The sequence below is a fragment of the Chaetodon trifascialis genome, chromosome 20 (assembly GCF_039877785.1).
Source record: "Chaetodon trifascialis isolate fChaTrf1 chromosome 20, fChaTrf1.hap1, whole genome shotgun sequence".
Classification (NCBI taxonomy): Eukaryota; Metazoa; Chordata; class Actinopteri; order Chaetodontiformes; family Chaetodontidae; genus Chaetodon; species Chaetodon trifascialis.
The window spans coordinates 1046998-1069926 of NC_092075.1; the positions used below are offsets into that span (position 1 = coordinate 1046998).

Sequence of the window (22929 nt, forward strand, 5' to 3'; positions counted from 1 at the left end):
TGCTAACCGTTACACCGGCCGTTGTTCCAACTGCAAGTGAAACGTCTGTGTTGTTGAAGTAAAGTCACCTGCGCAGACTTCACCACTTCTTTATCATAAAACATGAACCTCTGTTAACAGCTCTTCACCATAACACTTGCAGGCGAAGGTTAGCAGAAGCTAGACGTTCAGCTATTAGCTAGCTAATAGCCGAACGTTAGAAAAGCTAAACGTTCAGCTGTTAGCTAGCTAGCTAACACCGAAAAAGACGTTAACTTAAACTGATAACTGACACGGGCTGTTAGCTTGTTCAAACCTGATTAAATCAAAAATAAACTTTGCATTATTCCCTACTCACCATGTTTCCTGACACCTACTCAGGAAACAACTCGAGTTGAAAAGCGAATTGACAAAGACACACTTTCCGCTCTCCGGACTTTCTATGAGAGACTTGACTGAGATATGAGTGTTATATAGTTGGATATTTTTAGTCCCTTGCGCGGAAAACAACAGTGGAATCTGATTGGTTGAAAGTGACTGTCAAGGGGGGGGGGGGGGGTTATAGACACAGAGCGCACGCGCGCGCGCACACACCTACACTAAGACATTGTGAATTAAATTAATATTTTTATTTGTACGAATGTGTAATTTATCAGATCAGACCCCCATCCCCACCCCAACCCCCACCACCGCAGCCAAAATCTCAGTCTGAACTCAGTTCAAAACTTGAGAGCCTGAATTTAAGTAAAAATACAATATTGTAAAAGTACTGGAGTAGCCTAAGTTAAAGTCCTGTTGTACACAAGCGACCCAGCAGTATAAATACACATGAGCTCCACTTTTATCAGCTGCCACATCAAAGTGATGAAAACATTAATGCATCAATAATATAATATTTTACTCATGTACAAAGTAAAGTACACATGCATCATGTGTACTTCAACCTGAGCAAAAATGTGAATGCAGGACTTTTACTTGAAACATAGTATTTCTCAACTACTGAGTACGTCCTCCACAGCTGGTTACAGGTATTGATCTCCTGTGACTTAAGAATTGATCACAGACTGGATGAAGAATTTCATGGAAAACAAATCCTGTGGTATCGTCCAACTTTGATTGGATGAGCTGTGTCGCTTGGTGATGACGTAAGAAGCATCTTTACCGGTTCAGCTCTGAGTTGTTAAACCAAAGAGCAGATTTACTCCATGAAACAAAGCGTCGGACGGACACGGTGAAGCTGTCGGTAAGAGAAACCCAACATGTCATTGACGGAGGAGAAAACGAGTTTTTCTTCGCTGGTTTTATCACGTGTTCAAGCTTCAGTCTGTCTACAAACAGCGTCTCACGGCGTTCAGGCTAACGTTAGCTAGCTAGCTAACTCCCGGCTATCATTCATTCAGTCAGTCTGCACGAGAGGGACACTTCCGTGTTTGTGTTGTCTTCTGGGGTTTAACTGGACTCACCTGTCCGGAAAGAGAGACAGCCAAATATAGTGTCCATCATTACAAAATGTTCCCTCCGTGGACACCAGTGTATCAGATGATTTACTAAAGTAAAAGTACTAATACCACACAGCACAAATACTCTGTACAAGTAAAAGTCCTGCGTACAAAAGGACAGCCATATCAGTGATATGTACTTAAAGTACACAAAGTAAAAGTAGTCAGTGCAGTGAAATGCCCCGTCACTGTTCTGTTATTATAAATGACATCATTAGATTTTTCTGACTCATGTATTCATGTAAAAGCAGGATTTAATGCCAAACTGTCTGGTTGCGTCTCCGCTGTGAGGGTTTTTGTTTTCCTCTGTATCATATAACTCATGTCAGAAAAATGCTCATCACGGTTTCTTAAAGGTCAAAGTGATGTGGTCATGCTGTTTCTTTTCACCAAATCCTCACAAGAGACAGTCTGGACATGGAGACGTTTGCCAGTTTTTAGCATGTTTGAACATGCTGGGATCAGCCCGTTGAATAATCACCACTTGTAGATTTAATTCATAGAGCTGAAGCTCCCACGGGTCGTTTGAGGTCGTCCTGACTGTCTGTGGTGCAGAGACAGAAGAACGGCATCTTTAAATGCTGGAAATGACACTTTCCAGTATCTCCGTCCAAATGAGACCTTCCTCCAGCGGTGCATGTGTTCAGCGCTGAAGCAGGTGTTAAAGGGATGTTGTTAAAGACGAGGCTGCTGTTGTGCTCTGCTGAAACGTGTCTGGCTGATCATTAGCATCCAACTAACTGAGGCGTGAGTTTCCCTGCTTGACTCTGAGCCTGTACTTAGGCCTAATGAGAGGTTGTGTTTGGGTGCATTACAGTTCTTACAGAGCGGTGATGACATGCTTGCATGAAGCTGGACTAATCATTTTCACTTTGGTCATTACACGGCCAAACAGCACCGAGGAAAACCAGTGTTTAACAATTACATAACCCTCGTTCCAGCATGATGTCCGGGCACATTTCATCGAGCAGACACTGAAGACCCAATCTGTTTTCTATTTTTGTTATTTCTTCAAGTTTCATATAATAAACATGAAATGAATCCAGTTAATTATTGGGCAAATAGGAAAAATATAACAAAATCAGCATCAATTTCTTATTAAGATCAAGACATTTGGTTTAAAAGGAATCAAGTGAACTTTCAGGCTGAACATGTTGTATTTGGGATGCTCCGGTCGTCTATGAGCCATATTGGCCAAAACAAAACATGCCCGTACTGATCTTATTTGTCTTGTTTTGTTGGCAGCTGGTGTAGCCGAGTTTTCATCAGTCTGACTGCTTTGTAGTGTCGTGGGATCTCCACCAGGTAGCAGCGTAACCTTGATATAAACGCTGCACGGCGCAGTTTGAAGTTAAGAAACACAAAAAGTCAATCTTCCTGATTTCTTAATCTGTCAACGTGCTTTTACGTAGTCCGTCCAGTCCATCAGTGAGTTTGGCAAAGTCAAAATCCAGATCATTAGAGAGCAGGGGAAACCCATCCGATAGATGCTAATCAGTCGTTAACGAGCCTTGTTCGAACACCTTCTGTTAACCCACAAAATAACCTTGTTAGCTCATTTTGAGCAAACTCTTGACTTTGGAAGTAATGCTTGATTACTACTGTAGTTAACTGGCTTGTTAGCCTACGTCTAGCTAGTCAGTTAGCCAGGCATGCTAAAGTTAGTGGCTACAAGTTACAGGTGCAAAGTTTTATTTGTTTTACTGTTGAGAGGAGGTCAGTTACCTGAATGTGATGCTTAAGTGGCCAAATTGTCAAATCAGAGTCTTTGGAAGGGTTTGATGATAATAATAATAATAATAATAATAATAATAATAATAATAATAATAATAATAATAATAATAATAATGAGTCTGTGTGTGAATCACCTTTCAAGAACAGAAAAAACTAATGTGCGCTAATGCAGGGCTTCCCCGTATTGCTGACCGTCTGTTAGCAGCCATGAAGCAGCTAACAACAAACAGGCCTTGTGTGTTTTCTCCGGTGGGGGCTTCGAGGTTTGTGCTGGCCAAGCCTTATGTGGTCTCTGATGGTTTACAGAACCATTTTCCCTTCGGATCTGAAAATATGTCTTGTGTTTTCTCTGTGAAACAATGGCCCAACCTCCTGCGTGTGATGCAGCGCAGATAAATTCACAGCATGTCGGAGCAGCTGCTGTTAAACCAGACTCACAGTCAGGAGGGTCTTCCTTCTGTTGGAGGCTGTTTTGCTGGATGGTTGGAGTAGGAACAGCTGTGGGAGGTGTGACAGATCTCCACCAGGTCTGACAGACCTCAGCAGTCAGGACTGTTCGCTTCCACTGCCGCTCAGGAGGGTTTCAGCAAAACAGCTCCATCACACTGACTCAACACATGCATTTATATACACACATGATAGCCTGTACACTGGGGACGCGAGCCGCTGGTACGACAGGGAGGCAAAGCACAGAGCCGCGTATTAGCATCATAGACATACCTGTGTGTGTGTGTGTGTGTGTGTGTGTGTGTGTGTGTGTGTGTGTGTGTGTGTGTGTGTGTGTGTGTGTGTGTGTGTGTGGTGACTGATGGTTAGTGTGTTTGTGTCACATGGTGCAGACCCTCAAAGAGACACTGAATTTAGGAGCTTTAAGTTACATCAGCATCATCTCTGCATCTGGTCTCTGCAGGGATGCACACGTCGGTGCGTGAAGTCCACATCTCGTCTGAGCCTGACTCCTCCTACGTCCTGCGGGTGGACTGGAAGGGGCGGGGTTTAGGGTCAGGCTTCCAGTTGCTGCTGACTGATGGACAGGACGCTTGGAGAGGAGACGGTAAAGACCTCACCCAGCGTGACCTCACAACGTGTCTCGCTGTTAACACGTCTGACCTGGCGGGTTTATGCTCACCTGACACCTCACCTGTTTGACCACACACACACACACACACACACACACACACACACACACACACACACACGCACACACACACACACACACACTCCTCTCTCACCTGGGAGCCTTGTAGAATGGGCCGTCGTTGACCTTTTCAGGTGTTTGCAGAGTTACATTCAGATGAAGATTTACTGTTTTCTCTCAGGTCAGGATCCATCAAGGTGCTGAAAACACAACTGTAGATCCTAAACTGTTATTGTGATCAGCAGGTACAGGTGTGTAAGGATTTTATTGAGAGCAGTACTTATTAGTACTATTCAGTGGTGGACTATAACTGAAGTACAGTACTTCAGTACAGACGATGGCTGACACCATAAACCCTCCTCTGATGAAGACTTGTTGTGCCGTTGTAGTGAGTGAGGCCGCCGTGCGTGGTGAGGCGGAGGAGCTGGAGATGCAGCTGGAGAGGTACGTCCAGGACCTCCATCAGGCGCTGACCGGCACAGAAAGCTCCACCACCTACAGCTTCAGCCTGACGCCGTCTCCGCCCGACCACGGCTCCACCGTCACGCTGGCGTACGAGAAGGTTCAGAGGGACATCTCTGTGAGTGAAGCTCCAGTCGTTCGTCCTCGCGGTGTGTGAGTGTGGTGCACGGCTCGCTGATGGAGCTGATGGAGCTGATGGATGGACTCGTGTTTCTGGCGTTAAAAGAAGTGTATTTACTTAAACTCCTCGCCCCGCCCCCCCCACACAGACGAGTCAGGAGGTTAATTTCAGAAAGTGCTGCTGTGTTTTGACATGGCAGCGTTATCAGTGGAGTGAACGTTGACTGTTGACGTTAAAGCCGTTGATGTTTCACATGACGTCGGCGCCCCGTCGATAACGGCGTCACCTGGCGTCCGTTAATCTCCCCTCATGTTTAAAACTCCAGAGAAACGTGCTGAAGGGAGGAAGTGATGGATAGAGTGTGAGACTTTCATGTTATTCCAGAAACTTGAGTACAGCGTTACCTCACCTGTAGTAAAAGTATTTGACCTGATACAATAACAAGAAGAAACCACACGAGGAAGAACACGCTCACGCCTCAGATCGGAGCTCGCCGGCCTTTTAACGCCTCGCTGCTCGTCTCGTTTGTTCTGATGTGATTTTCATGTCACATTCACAGCAAACCGGTCACAGATTTAGGTCTTCATTGATTCATCAAGTAATATATCGATAACACTTTCTACTACGGTCGACAGGAAGTAGTTCCTTATTGATTAGGGACTCAATTAAACAAATAACTGCTCCCAAAGAACAAACTCAAAACAAACAGGTTAAAAATACAACTGTAATGTATCTGTACTGGTGTGGATTAATGCAACTAAGTACATTTACTCAAAGGTACGTGTACTTTGAGTCTTTTCTTTTCAAGATACTTTATACAGTACTCAGAGGCAAGTATTGTACTTTTTCCTCGACTGCATTTATCAAACAGCTTTAGTCACAAGTTACTGTACAGATGAAGATTTTTGTTTACGTAATGCAGGACTTTTACTTGTGGTATTAGTACTTCAGGACAGACTTCCTCCGCCTCTGGACGGAGGGAAATGAGCAGTGACATGCTGACTGAATAATCCCTGTTCATGGGTCAGCCGAGTGAACACATTCGCTCATGGTGTCGACACAAACTCAGTTGCTGTGGTGATTATGACAGAATGGAAACGTTGGAGCGTCTGTTGCAGCAGAGAGGAAATGAATCGATGCGTCTGTTTTTAAAACCGAGAGTTCGAAGCAGCGGATTTACAGAAGTGTGCTCGGTGCGTCATCGGAGGTGTGCGAGGCTCCTCGTGCTCGACGAGAAATAAGAAGCTGCAATTCATCTGTCATAAAGTTATGAGTCATAATGAAAGGCCTCGGTCTAATTCCTGGCCATTCCCTCTAATGTTCAACTGTGAGGTGACTCCCGCACACGCACAGGTGTTACCTGAGGTGGTTAGCATACCAAACGTGTGTGTTCTGTCAGCGTGTTCGGCTGATTTCCAGCAGCGGTACAGACGGAAACACGTGACTTCAACAGATTCAAAGGCTCGCTGTCACCGCTGATGCTGCGTGCTGTCAGATGGTCAGAGTGACGTAGAAACTGTTATTACTCTGCTTTTTCCTTTATTTGAAGAGAACAACTTTATTATCCACGAGAGAGCGAACAACACGACCTGTAGAACAAATCAAAGAGAAACATGAAACTTTACTGAACTGAAACACAAAGTGAAGCCGGGAAAGTGTTAAAATGAAAGAACTGATTGTTTTCACCTTTTAATTCAGTTCAAGTGGACCTTTAGTTTCAGTCTGTGCTGCTGAATGATGAATGGACCCTGAACAGGAAACATAAAGTTAACGCAGGTTATCCTTTCCTAAAAACTTTGTCTGTTACTCAGATTTATGGGAAAGTCGGACTGAAATGGAAAATGAATCAAAACAAAACTCAAGTGCTCATTTTCTGAAAACTGAAAGTGGAAATGTCCTGAAGAAGCATGAAAACTGAAAAATACAATCTGCCTTTAATGTCCGCTGGTCTGTCCCATTCTTCCCGTCCTCTGTGTCTCTGGGCGGGTCGGCGTCCCCCCCGTCTGTCACAGTATCCATTGTACTCTGCAGTCTGTGTTTTTATGCATGAAGTACTTCTGTTCAGCTCACGTTTCCATCAAATCCTGTGCAGACATTCGTGGTTCCAAGACGGTGAATCCTCTGACATTTCAGGGCGTAGTGTTTACTGCTCATTAGCAAATGTGCTCAAGCTCATCCTGTAACAAAGCTAACAAGGTGAACACGGTAAACACAGAGCCGTTCAGTTTATACTGTGCTTTGTTCATAGGTTGTGTGTCCCTGTGTTGTTTCCATGTTTGTTGACGAGCTAGCAGAGTCATGGTATAGAACAGTATTCTGCTCTGCTCAGGTAGATGGATGTGTTGACAGCTCTGGGTGGATACAGTCTGATTGTGATTATACTGCACAGCACAGCGTCAGCCTGATAATGAGCCTTTAAATCTGTTGAAGTCAGTGGATTCAATCATAGAAAACATTTGTTCAACTCAAACCAAATGTCCGTCATCACAGAAGGACAAGTCTCACACATTTCTCAGCCCTCAGCCCCAGCTGGTGTGTTAGCATGCTAAGATGCTAAGCTAAGGTGAGTTAACTCATCTGCGAACAAGAGCTGCCTCTGTGGGCGTTCGCTCCTCACACACCTCACCAAACTCTACTTTATATAGAAAATAAAGTGCTTTCCTAGTCTGACCGACAGCTCAAACCGCTTTACACCAGGAGCCATCATCATCATCATCACCCCCCCTTTACACACAGCTGGCAGCAGCTGCCATGCACAGTGCCACCTGCTCATCAGGTGCTCCACACACCGTCCAGCTGAGCCATCGTCCCTTTTGTCCTTTGTCCTCCTGCTCTGTGGACACCTGAGTTCGACCTGACGAGCTCCTCTGTGTGCTGACAAAGCTCCGTTCTTTACAAACATGCTGTTGTATTAATGACTTTAACATTCACGAGCTTTGGCAGTAAATTCAGAAAAGGTGGGGTTGCACTCGCAGGTCTCTCCCCGTATAAAAGTGTCCTGCGGTTAATAAGTGTGAATCAGGGAGTCAGAAACAGCTTTTGAAACAGTAGCGTCTCTATGACGGCACGAGGAACCTTCGCCCACATCAACAGCGTTCGGGCCAACCCACCGCCGTCCAGACCGGGCAACAACATGGAGCTCTGAGCAGCAGCTCACAGCTCAGGCCCCTAACCAGAGCCGTCAGCTGACAGCTGAACTTCTTCTCTCTGCTGAAGTGCTAACCATCGAGAGCTTAACGCTGCCTGAGTGCGTACGATGAGGCAACAACTGGAAGAGTTTGCCAGAAGAGCTTAGGAGAGGTATTTCCACTGCGAGCCGTATTTTACTCTCATGTTATTTGCTTAACGTTTCTAAGAGGCGCTGAAGTAATAGCTGGCAAATATTAGACACTTGTAAATAACCCAAAACACAGAGGGTGAGGGAACATGGGAGAGCGGGCGGAGGAAAGACGAGCGTAATGAGACGTAGACGGTTCGTTCATCGTGACGCGTCATCAGTGCAGTGATTGGGTTTCTCTGTCGCTGACGTGAACAATGGTGCCATCTGTCTGTCATTCTGTTGTTGGATCGGCACAAAGTTGTGTTCAAACATTCGTGGTCCCCAGATGATGAACCCCTCAGACGTTGCTGATGCTCTGACGTTCCCCTCCAGGTTGACTCTCATGGTTTTGAGTGTCCCAGCAGCTGAAATGTGCTTCGGACGTTCATTGTCCCCTCAGGATGAATTACAGTAACTCTGTTGATCCTTTGACTTTACGTTTAGCGCCATCATCAGGTCAACATTTCACTTTGTTTAACACTCTGCTTTCAAACCAAATTCATAAAAACAGCTAATGACATTCCCATCAGCCTCAGCTGTACTTAGCATCGGATGCTAATTAGCACAAGTTAGCAAAGTACAGCCTCACGAGCAGCTAGCATGAGGCTTGTTTTAAAACACAAAACCACAACCACACACACGTCACTGATGATAAGATATCAACTTTTACATGATTTAAATGAAACCTTTTAAAGAAGTAACAGTCCATTAGCCCAAATTTATCCTCCTGTCACACTGAATGAGCACACACCAGCTATTCTGACCATCACAGTCTGCTGTGTGACCAGTTTAGTCTGTTAGTGTTTAGCTGCCTGTTTGTGTTTCTGTCAATAAACTGAAACAACAGTTTCATCTCCTCATCCAGCCTGTGCAGACACACACTCCTGCAGACACACACTCCTGCAGACACACACTCCTGCAGACACACAGCTGTGTCTCCCCACCTAAAGGTCAGTTATTTAGGGGCTGGTGGTCCGAGGGGTCAGCGTGAGGGTCGCCGCTCTGCCTCTTATCTGTGTGTAAACATGGCAGCGTGTTTGAGGGAAAGCTTTGTTTCCACGGGGACAGCAGACCCTCAGAGGTCAGAGGTCACAAAGATAAAACGCTGGTGGCCTCTGAAAGCTGAATGTACCTTAAAACTGTGCGTATCAATATATTCTATATTTCACATTAATAATGGATCAGATGACTGAGTAACACGAGTCCGCAGCTCCTCTCAGCTCTGTCGTCTCTTTTCATCTATTTTACATCTTTTTCAGTTTGCGGCTCACATCTCTGTTCTGTTTAACCTCATTTCCTGCAGCGTCAGGCAGCTGTTTGCAAGAAAAAAGCTCCAAGTTAACGCTAACGTGACACTGTGTAAACAGGCAAGTTCACCACAGCAGCTTCATGTGGTGACGATTCGGCAGCGTTGTGTTTCCAGCTTGTTCTGCTGCAAGCGGCCCGAAAAAGCAGCTTGAACAAAAAAGCCAGATATTAATTAATGCAGAAACAGAAAGCTGCTCACCTCTGATGTTTCTGTGTTCTGACTTTTCAGTTCAGGTTGGGGTCTGTTTGTCTGGAGGCCGTCGCAGAGCCGGCGGAGGCAGTGAGACAGGTGCTGATCCACAGTCTGCAGACGGGAAATAAACTGGAGATCCACAACCAGAGGCTGGAGGAGGAGAACCAAAGACTGAGACAAGAGCAGCAGCGCATCACTGCAGAGTAAACACACACACACACACACACACACACACACACACACACACACACACACACACACACACACACACACACACACACACACACACACACACACACACACTGTAACATGTCATTGAGAAAAGACTGAACAGGCCACACTGCAAAAAAGTGATTTTACTTTCCATACTCTACAAACGTAATGCCTTTGTACTTTTACTTTTGAGTATTTTTATGTTGTGGTTTTACTGCTTTTACTTAAAAGAAGGAAGTCAGGAAAATCAGGAAGTACGTGATCGTAGAATGAGTCCGTACTCGGTGGGTAAAGTTTGGTTAGCAGTGAAAAGAGCTGCGTGAAGACGTGCACAGCAAGGTTAGAAGATTTAGTTCCCTGAAATCAGTCTCACTGATTTATTGCCTAACTCATGTAACGCGGTGTCGGGGGGGGGGGCGTCTTCCTGCCGCCGTGCGTCACTTTGAGCTATGAACTGATGCCACGGCGGCGTTAATGTGAGTTCATCAGACAGGCCTCTGTGATTCACACAGCTCAACACACACTTCACAGTTCATCATGTGTTTAAACAGAAAGGTTAAGGTGTTGGTGTGGTGCGTTTTCTCAAAAAAGCTCAAGAAAAGACCCGAAATCAACAATGTCTAATACACCATGTTCATCTCTGAGTCAGTGCATGTACTGCGGTGTGTCTGTGGTGCGTTCATGTGTCTCAGTATTGTGGTGTGTCTGTGGTGCGTTCATGTGTCCCTGTACTGTGGTTCATTTGTGTGTCTGTGGTGCAGTCGCGTGTGTGTGTGTGTGTGTGTGTGTGTGTGTGTGTGTGTGTGTGTGTGTGTGTGTGTGTGTGTGTGTGTGTGTGTGTGTGTGTGTGTGTGTGTGTGTGTGTGTGTGTGTGTGTGTGTGTGTGGCGCTGAGTCAGAATAAAGGACAGTGTGTGTGTCCACAGTGATGAAGGGACAGCAGTGAGGCTCATGATGTGTTTTTGTTAACAATAAGAAAAAGTTAAACCAGACGTACATTTAAGTCACCAGAATCAAACGATGATGTGACGATCATGTTTTCGTGTTTTTAAACATCTTTTTATTAAAGACAAGAACTGCTGTGTAGTGTGTGTCTGTGTCTCCTCTGTGTGATTCACCGACCGTCACTGATTAGCAGTCGTGCTGTCGTGTCGTGAGCTTCTCAGGAGGTGATTTAGGTTGAAGAGTCGCTGAAGAAGAACGTGTGACCTCCACATTTCAAGACTTTTTCTTCTTCTGTGTGTTTTAGTCTGGAGCGATACGCAGGTGGCAAAGAGACCCTGGAGGCAGAGCTGTACTCTCGCTTCGTCCTGGTCCTGAATGAGAAGAAAGCCAAAATCCGCAGTCTGCAAGAAACCGTCACACACCTGCAGGAGGCCAGGTACGCCTCACCTGCAGTCCTGACGCCTCAGCTGCTTTCAGTTTCACTCTGAGCTGCGTTCGTCTCCTCCTCTTTAACCGACTGTTCGACTGCTTTCATCTATTACACTTCAGCTTCTTTCAGTGCGTGAATTTAAAACTGACGCTTCAACTTCTCACGTCCTCCAGCTTCAGCTACAACTTGTTTATGTTTCAAAAGCAAATAACAGCATTTAAAAAAGGTTTAGCGTTTTGATAAATGTTTCAGTAAATTTACTGCTGACAACTTTTCTAGCTGCTCATCAAACTGCTGAAGAGATTTCCTTTGACTTCCTTCCTTTCCTTCACATCTCTTCTCTGCATTCAGACAGAAGAAGGAGGATTCGGGGAAATCAGACCAAACAGCAGATCAGGAGGAGGATGAGTATGGAGGAAGCACTGATGAAGAGCCAGAGGAGGAGCGGCCGGCTCCAGCCTCCACGTTGCCGTCTCTTGGTGAGCCGTCACAGCCTCTCGTTGATTCTTCAAGTGTCTCTGCCTCAGAGTGATTTGACTTTTCCAGCACTTGATTTAATTTTCAAGCAGCTCTTCGCTGATTGGTTCGTCCTCTGAAGTGCTGCTAATCAGTAGCATCAGCTGCTCCACAGCATAAACAAAGTACAAACTCCCCAAATTAGCACACAGTTTCCAGCACAGCTTGTCCAGGAAGATGACATTGTCCTTTCAGTGTGTCCACATATGACAGTAACAGTAATGGAACGAGTTGTCAGGAAGGAACTTGAACGCATCGTCGACAGAACGTAGGGAATTCTGGCGTCTGAGCGTTTGAGTCAGCATTAACTCACATGGCAGCAAACGGCTGTTGCAGGTGTTGGAAAACACCTGGAGAGGACAAATATTAGACATGCTTGAAGAGCACAGTGACTTACTTCACAGCACCTTGATAATTAAAGCAACACAGTCGTTCAAAATGCAGAATTTGGGCGTTTTGTAAAATATTTTTGCCTCATGTAAAATGTGACCATGAAGGCGATATTTTTGGGAACTGTTGTCATGTGAGCTGAGTGTGTTTGCAGCCTCTGGGAGACTTTCTGTGTTTCCTCGTGGCCAGAAACTAACCATGACATCACTGAGGAGTTATGTAATGCAGAGTCCTGGGCCTCCCTGGACTGACATCCCAAAACACCTTTAAATGCATGCAGCTTGTAGCGTTGACGTTACACTCCATCAACCTCTGCGCTCGCTCCCAGATGGTCTGGATGTGATTAATGTGCCGGCGGCGGCGGCGGCGGTGTAGATGTATGGCGTGTAGGTGTGTGTTCCACTAAGATGGATTTGGGCAAAACATGAGTTACCTATCATGAGCTGTGAGGGGGTTTTTGGGGGAGTTTTCATCCTCCTCTCAGCTCTTTAGGTCCCTGATTTTTCCACTTTCTCACACATGTTGGACCGTCCAGAGTCAGGTTGGGTTGGTTTGAGACGTCAGGGCTGTCTCTGAGATGTAGGTGTCCCTGTTCTCTGGGCCTTCCCCTCCGTCTAATGAGGACAAGCTTGCAGGATTTGTGTTGTTTCTGTTGCCACGACAGTGACTCAGACGGCAGCGTGTTCCCAGTCATCAGATGGAGGGACGTTTGAGGAAGTGTGTGGTTTGGGTTTGTGCGTGCACGGCTGTGTTTTGTGTGGTACGGACAGACTGCCGCTCCTGAAAGGTCACACAACAAAACAATCTGCTGTTGATGTCAGATGGTCCTCCAGCCCACGCCGGTGAAGTAAGCGTGTGTGTAAAAGCCTTCAAGTGGCCCCGCCCAGTGAAAAGTCATGAAGATTAACATCGTTGTTCCTTTGTGAGCTAACAGCAAAGAATAATTGTTGAGTTTTCACCTAACTTTACTTAATTATGAGGCTCGACTAACATTTAAGACTGACAGCAAACAGTCTGCGCGGATTTGTCTCCATTAAAGTGAAAAATAAGAATTACAGGTGAAATCAAACTGAAACGAATTAATTAAAACAACAAACCCCACAGCAGTGCTGTGTTTGTAGAACCAGGTCAGACTGAGCCCAGTCTTCATTTAGACTGGACCAGCAGCCTCTGCAGAGCTGCAGAGTCCACCATGTTTAATCACCCACACGTATTTCAGCAAGAAGTCACACATTAGAAATGTGCTCGACCAATCAGAGAGAGCCCTGAAAGGGACGAGGCAGAGACGCACCTGACACCTGTCGACGCGGTGCTTTTACTGGCCTCTGCTGCTTTGTGATCACTGGGGTCGTGGAGTTTAACAGGCAGCTTTACAGACTGTTTCACACTCAGTATATTCACAGAGTCACTGAGGAGCACGGGAAAATTTCACCTGCGGGGAAAGTAAGAAAAGACCAACGTGGAACTTTGAGGATGTTTCCGTCATCGTCCTCCGGCCGCCTGTCACGCCGTTACTCCTCACCTCTCTGATCCCTGGAACGCTGCTGATGTGCGAGCGAGGAACCATCTGCCTCGCCTGCTAACATTTAGCATGCTAACATTACGCTGCTAAACATCAGCTTGTTAGCATTTTGATGTTAGCATTTAGCTTAAAGCACAGCTAAAGCCTCACTGAGACTCTTCATCTCATCACCGTTTTGACAGAACATAACAATAAAAATAACAATTATTATTGTTTTCAAATGTATGTTGTTGTTCAAACTTTTCATTTAGATTTTAGCTCCAAATTATTAATTTATTTGTTAACTGTAACTCTGATTGTATTATGAGTACTTTTACTTCATATACTTTAGGCACATTTTGCTGCTAATACTTAATGTAGTACTTAAATTTGAGAAAGAAAATGTACTTTAGGACAGCATGAAGTCTTTCCCGTCTCTGTCCTCAGGGACAGACGGCGGTTCTGTGTTTTGTGACGTGAGCACATGATCTCAGTCACGCTGTATTTAAAATATCTGTCTCACTTTGAGGACACTATCATCCTGACTCATGTCCTCCTCAGAGTCCTCTACCTCGAGCCCATTGGACGACAGCCTGAAGGACACCATGGACGTGGCCCCTTGTCGCAAGCGGCGCTTCCGTCACCTCGAGGCCCCGGGCCCCGCGGTCAACCCTCAGAGCTCGCAGAGAAGAAGGTACGTCAGGGCGCTGCAGCTGAAACACGTGCGATGTGACTTCCAGCTGTCACGTGCGGCGACGGTGCCGCTGAGGTTTGTTTGGACGCTGTGTGAGGAGGAGTCCCTCCTACGTAACCGTCTCCTGCTTTGTGGTTTCACTTAACGTCTCTCTGGAGCAGTTTACTGGCTCTGGTGCTGCTAAACTGTTGACACAGTCGTCAGATCTGTTCATTTAGCCGGGGTGTGACACCTCCAGCTAAAAATAGTTCACAAAAACACTCTTTATCTATTTAAATGGACTTTATTGTCTCAAATTAAAACAGGCCTCCTTTCTTTACTGTAGAGTAAGACGAGACGTAGAGACGGTGTTGACCCTCAGCTGCTTTGTTGATCGTTCTTCTTTTCTGTCAATCAGCTGTTTCGTCTTTCCTGTTGGTTTTCCTTCATTTCGCCCCCCTCTCCTCTGCTCTCACCCCCCGAATGGGAAAATCAAACATCATAAAAGTTCCCTGTCAGGGATCTTCTTTATGTCGGGTAATTACAGCCAGTCTGCAGCGCCTTTCTGCATGTGAACGTCCACACCGGTGGAGTCGTGTCCCCACCCCCACCCCCCCAGCTGAGCGTGGAGCGCACACTAAAGCTGCTTCAAGCAGCAGCAGGTGGCTGTAAACCGCCGACTGACCGAACACAATCAGGGAAGATGTGAAGAGCAAAGTGTGACTTTCAGAGGAAACAACAGAACGCCACGGCCTGATCCTGAGTCCTAACTTCAACCCTGAACCGGTCACCTCCGAGGAGCCAGGCTGTCAGATCGTTTGTCTTCTGACGTTCAGTTTGAGGTTTACCTGTGGAACGGTCCAAACAGGTGTTTTTGGAGCGTTCCACAACTTGAAATTGACTTTGTGCTGCATTCAAGAGAGTTTAAGGTTCACATTCTGCTTTATTTAGGTTTCAGGCTTCGTCCCAGCTCTTTTGAATTATATGTATGTAAGACACATTCTGTCCAGTCATAGACATGATGTCCAGCTGATCCCAGTGCTGCTGAACTGCTCCTTTCTGCTCCTTGTGTTTCATAATGTCGTGCTCTATATTCTAAACCTGGTCAAATATTTGATGAAACATAGGCATGTGGTTGTCACCAGCAGCAGGTTTTGACCCACATGATTAAAAACGTCCTCACACTCGGTGTCTCTGTGTAGTTCAAAGGTAAAATGTCTCTGGAGCGCTTCCTACAGCGGATACAGGACAAATTAAAATGTCCTAATGACCTCTGAGCCCTGATTGGAAACAGTAGGAGGATGCTCGGTGATGCTCAGAGAGGACGCTGCATCTAAAGAGATCAGCAGCAGCGTGACCTCGTTCCAGCGTCCGAGCTCCTGGAGCAGCAGTTTCCGTCCCGTCCCCCTTCAGTTAGGTCCGCAGAGACCGGCCAGCTGTGCACCTTCAGGGCGTGATCACATTTACAGCATTCCTCTGACAGAGAATATCAAATTCAGCTCTCAGCAGTTTATTGGTGCTAAAAGAGCACCGTTGTCCTGCAGGTTTACGACGTCGCTGCTGGTCTTCTCTATCTGTTTTATCTCTTTAAGCACATGAACACATGCTGCGAGGCTTCAGGCGCAGCAGCTGTGATGAGCAGGCTGCTGGAGTCAGCCTCAGGAGGAAGGACCTTTTCCACTGTGGACTTTATGTGAAGACACAGCTCCACTAATGAGTGTGTGGAAAACATCAGGAGGCTGCATCAGCTCCCGACCTCGTGTTGAACATCAACCCATTTGTTCATGTTAGCAGCTTTGTGTTTGACATCAGGGCTTCGATCTGTGACGTTAAAGTGCCGTCGATCAGCACGGGTGTGAGCTGTGTGTCGATTCAGTCCTCTTCATCCCGCCTGGAGAAACCTCGCACACTGAAATCTAACATGTCAGCAGTTAAGTGAGAAAGTGAAGCGGCCCTTTAGTTTGTTGGATTTCGGTGAATGCCGTTATTCTCAGGTCTGAACAGTGCAGCGGGGGGATTTCTAAGGGAGGTCCAGGACATGAACTGGGCAGCCAAAGTCAGCCGCTGGCCTCAAAGACACAATTATGCAACGTTCCTCTTTTCTGCCCTTCTTTCTCCTCCTCACTCCTCCTCTCTGCTGTGTCTGTGGTCTCTGTATCTACACTGGGAGTCGGACCATCGCACGGCTCTGAATCCCGCTGCCGCACATCCAAAACCTCACAATACTGCGGCTCTTGTTTCCCGATCGCCGTGTGCCAGTTCCTCTTTGGATGAAGCCATTTAGAAAATATTCCAAAGACATGTCTCAATCTGACGTCGTTTCTGTAGCCTCCCGACAGAGGCCGAATATACTGCGTCCAAGCCTCTGTGAGTGCCAGCTACTGTAAGCTGTGCGCCGTGCAGATGGCTGTAAGTGCTGCCATCCATCCCCAGCTGCTGTCACTGGTTGGTAGTGGTGCCCATTACGAGCCTTATTACCGTCTCTCGCCGCTCCAACAAGAAGCACCAGTGGGCCGACGAGCAGCTGTGGTTGGCTGGATGTCTGATCGCCGCAGTGGCTCGCTGCTGAAGCCGCCCCCCACCGAGCTGGCAGACGGCGGCCGCAGAAGAGAGGCCTTTGTCCAAGAGGGTGGGGGGTTCAGAGCCGCTGGCAGCCCCACACCCGGCCATTGTTTTTTCCATTTCCATCACGACTCAGCCCATCCACCTCCTCTGTTACCGCCATGTTTTTCTGCATGCAGGTCATCCACAGAGACGATGAAGAGGAGGAGGAGGAGCAGGAAATGAAGGGAGTGAAAGAGCCTGAGGAGAGTTAAACGAAGGCCACGTGAACTGATGACGAGGACGGCTGATCAAGGAATTGTTCAACATTTTGGGAAATTAGTGAGCGACATTAGAAGGTTGTGTGTGAAGCATGGAACTGTTAGCCTAGCTTAGCATAAAGAGTGGAAGCGGGGGGAACAGCTAGCATGCCTGTCTGGACTTCATATCTATCTGTGTGTCCTCAGGAGTCGCATTTCTTTCGAGCACCAGTCGATGGTCTGACTGTGTGCAGCCTCGTCTCGTCATCTCGTCAGCGAGGTTGCCAGGTTTGATGCCATCCTACCTGTTAAGAGACCAAAACTTTCTGTTTTTGCCAATTCTGCATTTCTTTAAAGGTGTTTGGACAGAGCCAGGCTAGCTGTTACCTCCCGTTTCCAGTCTTTGTGCTAAGCTAAGCTAACCGCGTCTTGACCGGTTAATGTCCATATCCATGTTCTGTCCCCAGACGTTGAACCGTTCCTCTAACAGAAGTCTTTGTGTTCCTCCGGGTTTGTTCTAACTTCTGTTCTCTGAGCTCCACAGTCTCATTTCGGACTCACTGTGCTTCCTGTTAACGTCTCCTTGAGATGTAAGTGTTTGTGTACTCAAACGACTGTTTTCCCATGGAAAGACACTGAAGTGAAGCACGCTTGCACGCGCTCTGTAAGCTATCAAACTTCGCTTCTGGCCATCACAGATAATCACTGCAAGACGTGGGACTGCTGCGTCTTACGCTGAGAGGTTTTCTGGTCTCTCGTTTGACCCGTGTCCCTCTGACTTGATCCTAGCTCACATTTAAAGTCTTTAAGGTTCGTTTAAGTTTCTGAGTGTTTCTGTTTGAGTGTGTTGCTGTCAGAGGAAAGAGTCCATTAAAGCAGCGTTTCCCAACCTGAAGACAAGAAAGGTCACCAAATAAATCCAAGAGGCAAATTATGGATTTTATGATGTTTGTCTTTTTTATTGTGAAATCCTGGAGGATTTTGTCTCTTCAGGAGGCAGAAAAACTATGAGCTGATTGAAAGTGAAAAGGCTGATTTAAAGGCTCATAAAGCAGAAATGTCAGGAGCGACTGCATCAAAGCGTCAGTTCACCGAATTACAAAGAACAGAACAAACCGAGCAAACACACTCCCTGACTTCATCACACACACCTATTTATCTGATGGAAAGCAGCAAGAAGTTAAAAGTTAAGAGGAGCTTAAATGAAGCTGCACGGTGACACAGCTAATAACCTCAGCCGGCCTCTCACAGCGAGTGCACAGACGTTAGCTGTAGCTTGATAGCATCGTGTGAACGGACCCGTGTTAGCTTAATGTTTGTGCGTCAACATTTGGCTGATCTCAGCTCACCAGGAGCTCCAGTTTTCGGCTAATTTCTCCCAGTATATTCTTTTCTTTTTTCTCTTGTCTCTGCTTTGATGAAGTGAGGTCATCCCGCCTCAGGTTCAGCACAGATTTTCCATCTTTGCCTCATTTGTGCAGCCTCGGAGAGTTTGCGACCGCTGGTGTCTTTGCTCTGAATTAGCTCTGTGTTCACGTTGAACTCACCTGAACAGGAGCTCTGCAGCTGGAGGTGTTGGTTTTATTCAGGTGAAAGTCTGCTCGGCTCTGCTGTGCTGAGCTGGAGCAGAACCAGATTATCTTCAGAGCTGGTCAGCGCGGCCTGCACTTACATGCCACCGTAGTCAAATGAAAACATGTTTTTCTTTGTTGTCGTTTGGTGCATTGAACCTCGAAGTCACTCGGCTTTGGGTATAATTTCTATCGTTTAGACCAAACTAAAGTGAACCTCTGTTTAGTTTCTTCAGCTACAAACGAGCACATAATTGGTGTGCACGCTGCAGCTCTGGTATGTCCCTGGACATACCGGCTCCGTGTGGGGGCTCCTGTGCGCCCGATGCCTGAGCTTAACCTCACCTCTCAGGGTCGAAACCGCTCTCGTCACGTCCCCCTCCGCCATGTGTTGGAGTCTCCGGTGGTCCTCCGTGGCGGCGTGGAACAGCTCTGCCTCTGCATTGAGCACGGCTCTTGTTTCGTCTTAACTGGTTCCAGCAGCAGAGTCTGTGGTACAGTTGGTAATGATTTAAACAAGCTGAGGGCCTCCTCTCCTCTGCTTCCTCACACCGGCCTTTTCTTCTCCTTCCCATTGGCCAATCATCAGGAAAGACTCGCAGTCTTGTGTTCACGTCTCCTGAATGTCTTTAAGTTCTTCAAAAGCGTCTCCTGGCGTAAAGCGTCTCAGTTGTCGGTGGTCCTCAGCTCACCTGCCCCCATCAGGCGCTCACACCTGCAGTAAGGCTGGAGGTGACGGTGCTCCCTCTCTGGAGAGGTCGTATTTATTCAGCGTATGCAGCCTGCTCATTTTTCATCCGTCCCAGACCTGCTTTTGTCTCTGAACTTAATACAGTAAGGACAAGACAAACACGTCAAACGTCCTGATTGGTGCACGTCGTCCAGTGTGTTCTTTGGCAAATCAAATCTCTGGCTGTAAAGTTACCTCAGGCTTTGTGAGTGTTGCAGCAGTAACTCAATGAAAAGCGTGCGGACGCTTAAACCGGCCTTAAAGCTGCAAACAGTTTTCGGTTTGTTCATCCAGCAGATGGACCAGCGTGATCCCTGATGCAGAGTCTGATGAATACGATCGACTGCAGTGAAATTAATTAGAAGATCTGTTCCTGTAACATACGGACGGTTCACATCCGAGGTCAGAACCCAACGTAGTGTCTAAGTGAGGCGTTCCACCAGGAGCCTCCAGGACTGCTTCACTTCTCCTCGTTGTAGAAGTCTGCTGGAGGGGTGCTGTTCCCAAAGGTGTTCAGCCACCAGAAGGATCCTTACAATCATGAGACCTAGAACCACATCGAGGAACCCTGGATCCTCCTAAATGATTCCAACACCACCAATGTTCTCCCTCTTTTAGCTCTGTTTTGGTCTCCACCAGCTCCTGAGGGAAGTATCTGTGTTTTCAGATGCTAAACGCTCAACTCTGCTCACCAGCTCGTCTCAAACTGCGTCTGTCAGCTGTTTGCTGCCGAGCAGCTCGTCTTCAGAGGCTTCATCAGCTTTTCCTTTGAGAGCAGCCGCCTGCTGCCAGCGAGGTTAACGAGAGCAGTGTGAGTGAAGCGTACAGCGGCGCTCAGGTCATAAAGTCACATTAATGAGTCAAAAGATGGTAAAAGGCTCTTTGGAGCTGCGGGGAGCTGCAGAGTGGGTGATAATTCACCCATGAGGCCTTTCACATCCACGCAGTTTGAGCCGTTAATGCAAAGATCTTCTGCTTTATTGCTGTTGGGTCTAAATGTTCAAATGTTAGCTAAAGTGCAGACTAGCATCAGATGCTAAGCTACAGTGTGAGACGTAGCAGCGGTTTGCTTACATGTTGCTGGAGGACAAAAGCTCAAATTATGCTTTGCAAAGAGGCGCCTGGGAACCAACGCCATACCTAAGGATTGTGGGTAATCGAAGGTTCCAGAGACTCAAAGAAACCACAAGCTCCTCTTATGCTTTCTAAGTAACGTCTTGTTGAATCCGCACGAAACCTGAAGCTAAAATGAAAAATGTCTGTTTTCTGAGTGCTCTGTGTCAGACTATTTCTTGGCCGGGGCTGTTTACTTCCTGGAGCTCATAACGCCTGTAAAATGGTGATTTATTTCCCCAAATCTTCCTTTCGGACTGAAATGGAGCCTTTTAAAGCAGCAGCCTCTGAGGATGAAGCGCTCCTCACCCGTCTGCCTTTATTTGTTTTCCTTCTCCATTTCTCTGCCTTGATCCCGTCTTGCCCTCTTTTCTCTGCTCCCCACTGCGCATCCTTGATCCTTCCTTCATCTCCTTTATGTCTGAGCTTTCTCTCCTGACCCCTGAACGTCACACGGTGTTACATTCAGTGAAGGCAGAATATATGAGCGTCTGTGGAGCTGAGGCAGGAGGAGAAAACGAGCCTCTGCGTGGTAAAACACACAGGTAGCCAAGTCCAGCATTTGATGTAGACCACTTAAGGTGGGGGAGCTGCTGCAATTACACACTCGCACACACACACACACACACACACACACACACACACACACACCTACTTATCTGCACACAGGTATAAAAGCTGCCATGTGTTTCTAGTCTTGCTCCTTATGGGCCACATGATACACTTCCCGTCTCAACAGGAAAACCCTCCTGTAAACCAGCTTCATTAGCCCACTGACCTGTTCTGTCTTTCTGTGTGTGTGTGTGTGTGTGTGTACAGGACCGACCCCCCTGCAGGATCCAGTAAGCAGCAGACCCCCCAGCGCTCTGCAGCTGCTGCAGCAGCAACTTCAGCCGTGGAGGACCTGTTTGATGACTTCTGAGGCTTCGCCTTCAGACGGGCTGAACTGACCTGAAACACTAATTTTTATTGATAAAGGATTTTTATTTTTCTACCAAATTTATGTCTGAAAGTTTGTGGATTGCAGAGAAGTTATTTTTACGAGCTGCTGCTGTGACGTGCAGATGGGTGACAAATGAAGGGAGAACCAACAGAAAGTGTCTCACAGAGACGTTCTTCCACCAGGAGCCTCCAGAACCGCTTCAGCTCTCCGTGCTGTAGGTTCTCTGAGTCGGTAGAACTCTGCTGGAGGGAACAGAGTCATTGGTGGTGTTCCCATAGGATCCTTAAAATCATGAGAGCCACTGAAGGGAACTCCAAACGTCCTTTATGAAAGAACCCCGTTAAGGAACCCTAGGATCTCATAAGTGTCCCCTGAAAGACCTTAAATGATTGTTAGCACCTTAAGGAACACTGGATCCTCCTAAATGATCACTAGAACGCCTTAAAGATCCTCAATGATTGCAACGAGGAACCCTAGAACCTCCTAGAGAAACCAGATCTGAAACGGTCTCTAGAACCAGCTAAAAACTAACTTGAGATCCTGATAAATGATCGCAGAACCACCTAAAGAGCCTAGAACCTGCTGTGGTGTGGCGGCTGTGAAGGCCACAGTGAGCCGTGATGCTCTGTTTGAAGGTTCTCCAGGTGTTCCCCTTCATTGCTCACCTGGCTCGTCCTGCAGAGTGATGCTGTTTTTAAACACTGGGAAGAATTCATGAACTGGTTTTTACACATTTTATCATTTGTCATTTTAATATTCGTACCAATAAACAGTGTGTTGTTATTTTGTTTGTTATTTCTGTGTTTTTGTTATCTTGAAAGGGGAACGGGGGGTTCTGCTGTGGAACGACGGCACAGAACGTCTCCTGTAGCTCCTGAGCAGCTCTGTCAAACATCACCTGAATAATCGGTTTGGTTTGAAGAGTCTGGAAAGAGAAGTGTGAGCGACGTGAATCCTGCTCTGCAGCTGTTCATGGTGGCCAACTGGTCTGTCACTGTGGTTCTACTGGTTCTGTCTGAAGGCAGCGGTGAGCTTGAAGCTAGCTCGGTCATGTGACCTGTCGTCCAGTGACTTCTGCAGGTCAGAGGTGTTCGTCCACACACAGGATCAGTGTTCAGAGTCATGATGTCACTTCCTGTCGGCACTCTGTTCTACAGCTATCGTGTTTAGAAGAGTCACTTTGGAATGAGGAGGGGGCTTCAGGCGCTGTCAGACCACCAGGCTCACTCTACTGCCTTAACTAATGCCCCCCAGGTTCAAGTCCGCTCTCTGCTGCTTTATTCTGGATCAGGGTCCATGATTCTGGACTGGCAGAGTCTTCTATCTAAAGGCTGAGTCTGATGAAAAGATG

At 46.9% G+C, this 22929-nt stretch overlaps 1 protein-coding gene across 2 annotated transcripts; it reads left to right on the forward strand.

The window, feature by feature from the left end:
• Positions 1-1101: 1101 nt before the first annotated feature.
• xrcc4 (X-ray repair complementing defective repair in Chinese hamster cells 4) lies at positions 1102-22360 on the forward strand. 2 transcript variants are annotated; one of them, XM_070988763.1, is made up of 8 exons: positions 1102-1222; positions 4123-4266; positions 4740-4930; positions 9790-9956; positions 11215-11346; positions 11692-11819; positions 14309-14441; positions 21455-22360. In XM_070988763.1, the coding sequence occupies exons 2-8, from the start codon at positions 4125-4127 to the stop codon at positions 21555-21557; spliced, it is 996 nt and encodes a 331-aa protein (XP_070844864.1). In that variant the 5' UTR covers positions 1102-1222; positions 4123-4124; the 3' UTR covers positions 21558-22360. The 2 variants fall into 2 exon arrangements, with proteins under 2 accessions (XP_070844864.1, XP_070844863.1); XM_070988762.1 differs by lacking the exon at positions 21455-22360 and having other exon boundaries at positions 1126-1222; positions 14309-14722.
• The last annotated feature ends 569 nt before the right edge of the window (positions 22361-22929 follow it).

Excerpts from the sequence above, each read along its gene's own strand:
- xrcc4 (XM_070988762.1), top strand. The coding sequence starts at position 4,125 with ATGCACACGTCGGTGCGTGAAGTCCACATCTCGTCTGAGCCTGACTCC. Across the intron at positions 4,267-4,739 it reads GGACGCTTGGAGAGGAGACG|TGAGTGAGGCCGCCGTGCGT; the intron begins GTAAAGACCTCA and ends GTGCCGTTGTAG. Across the intron at positions 11,347-11,691 it reads ACACACCTGCAGGAGGCCAG|ACAGAAGAAGGAGGATTCGG; the intron begins GTACGCCTCACC and ends CTCTGCATTCAG.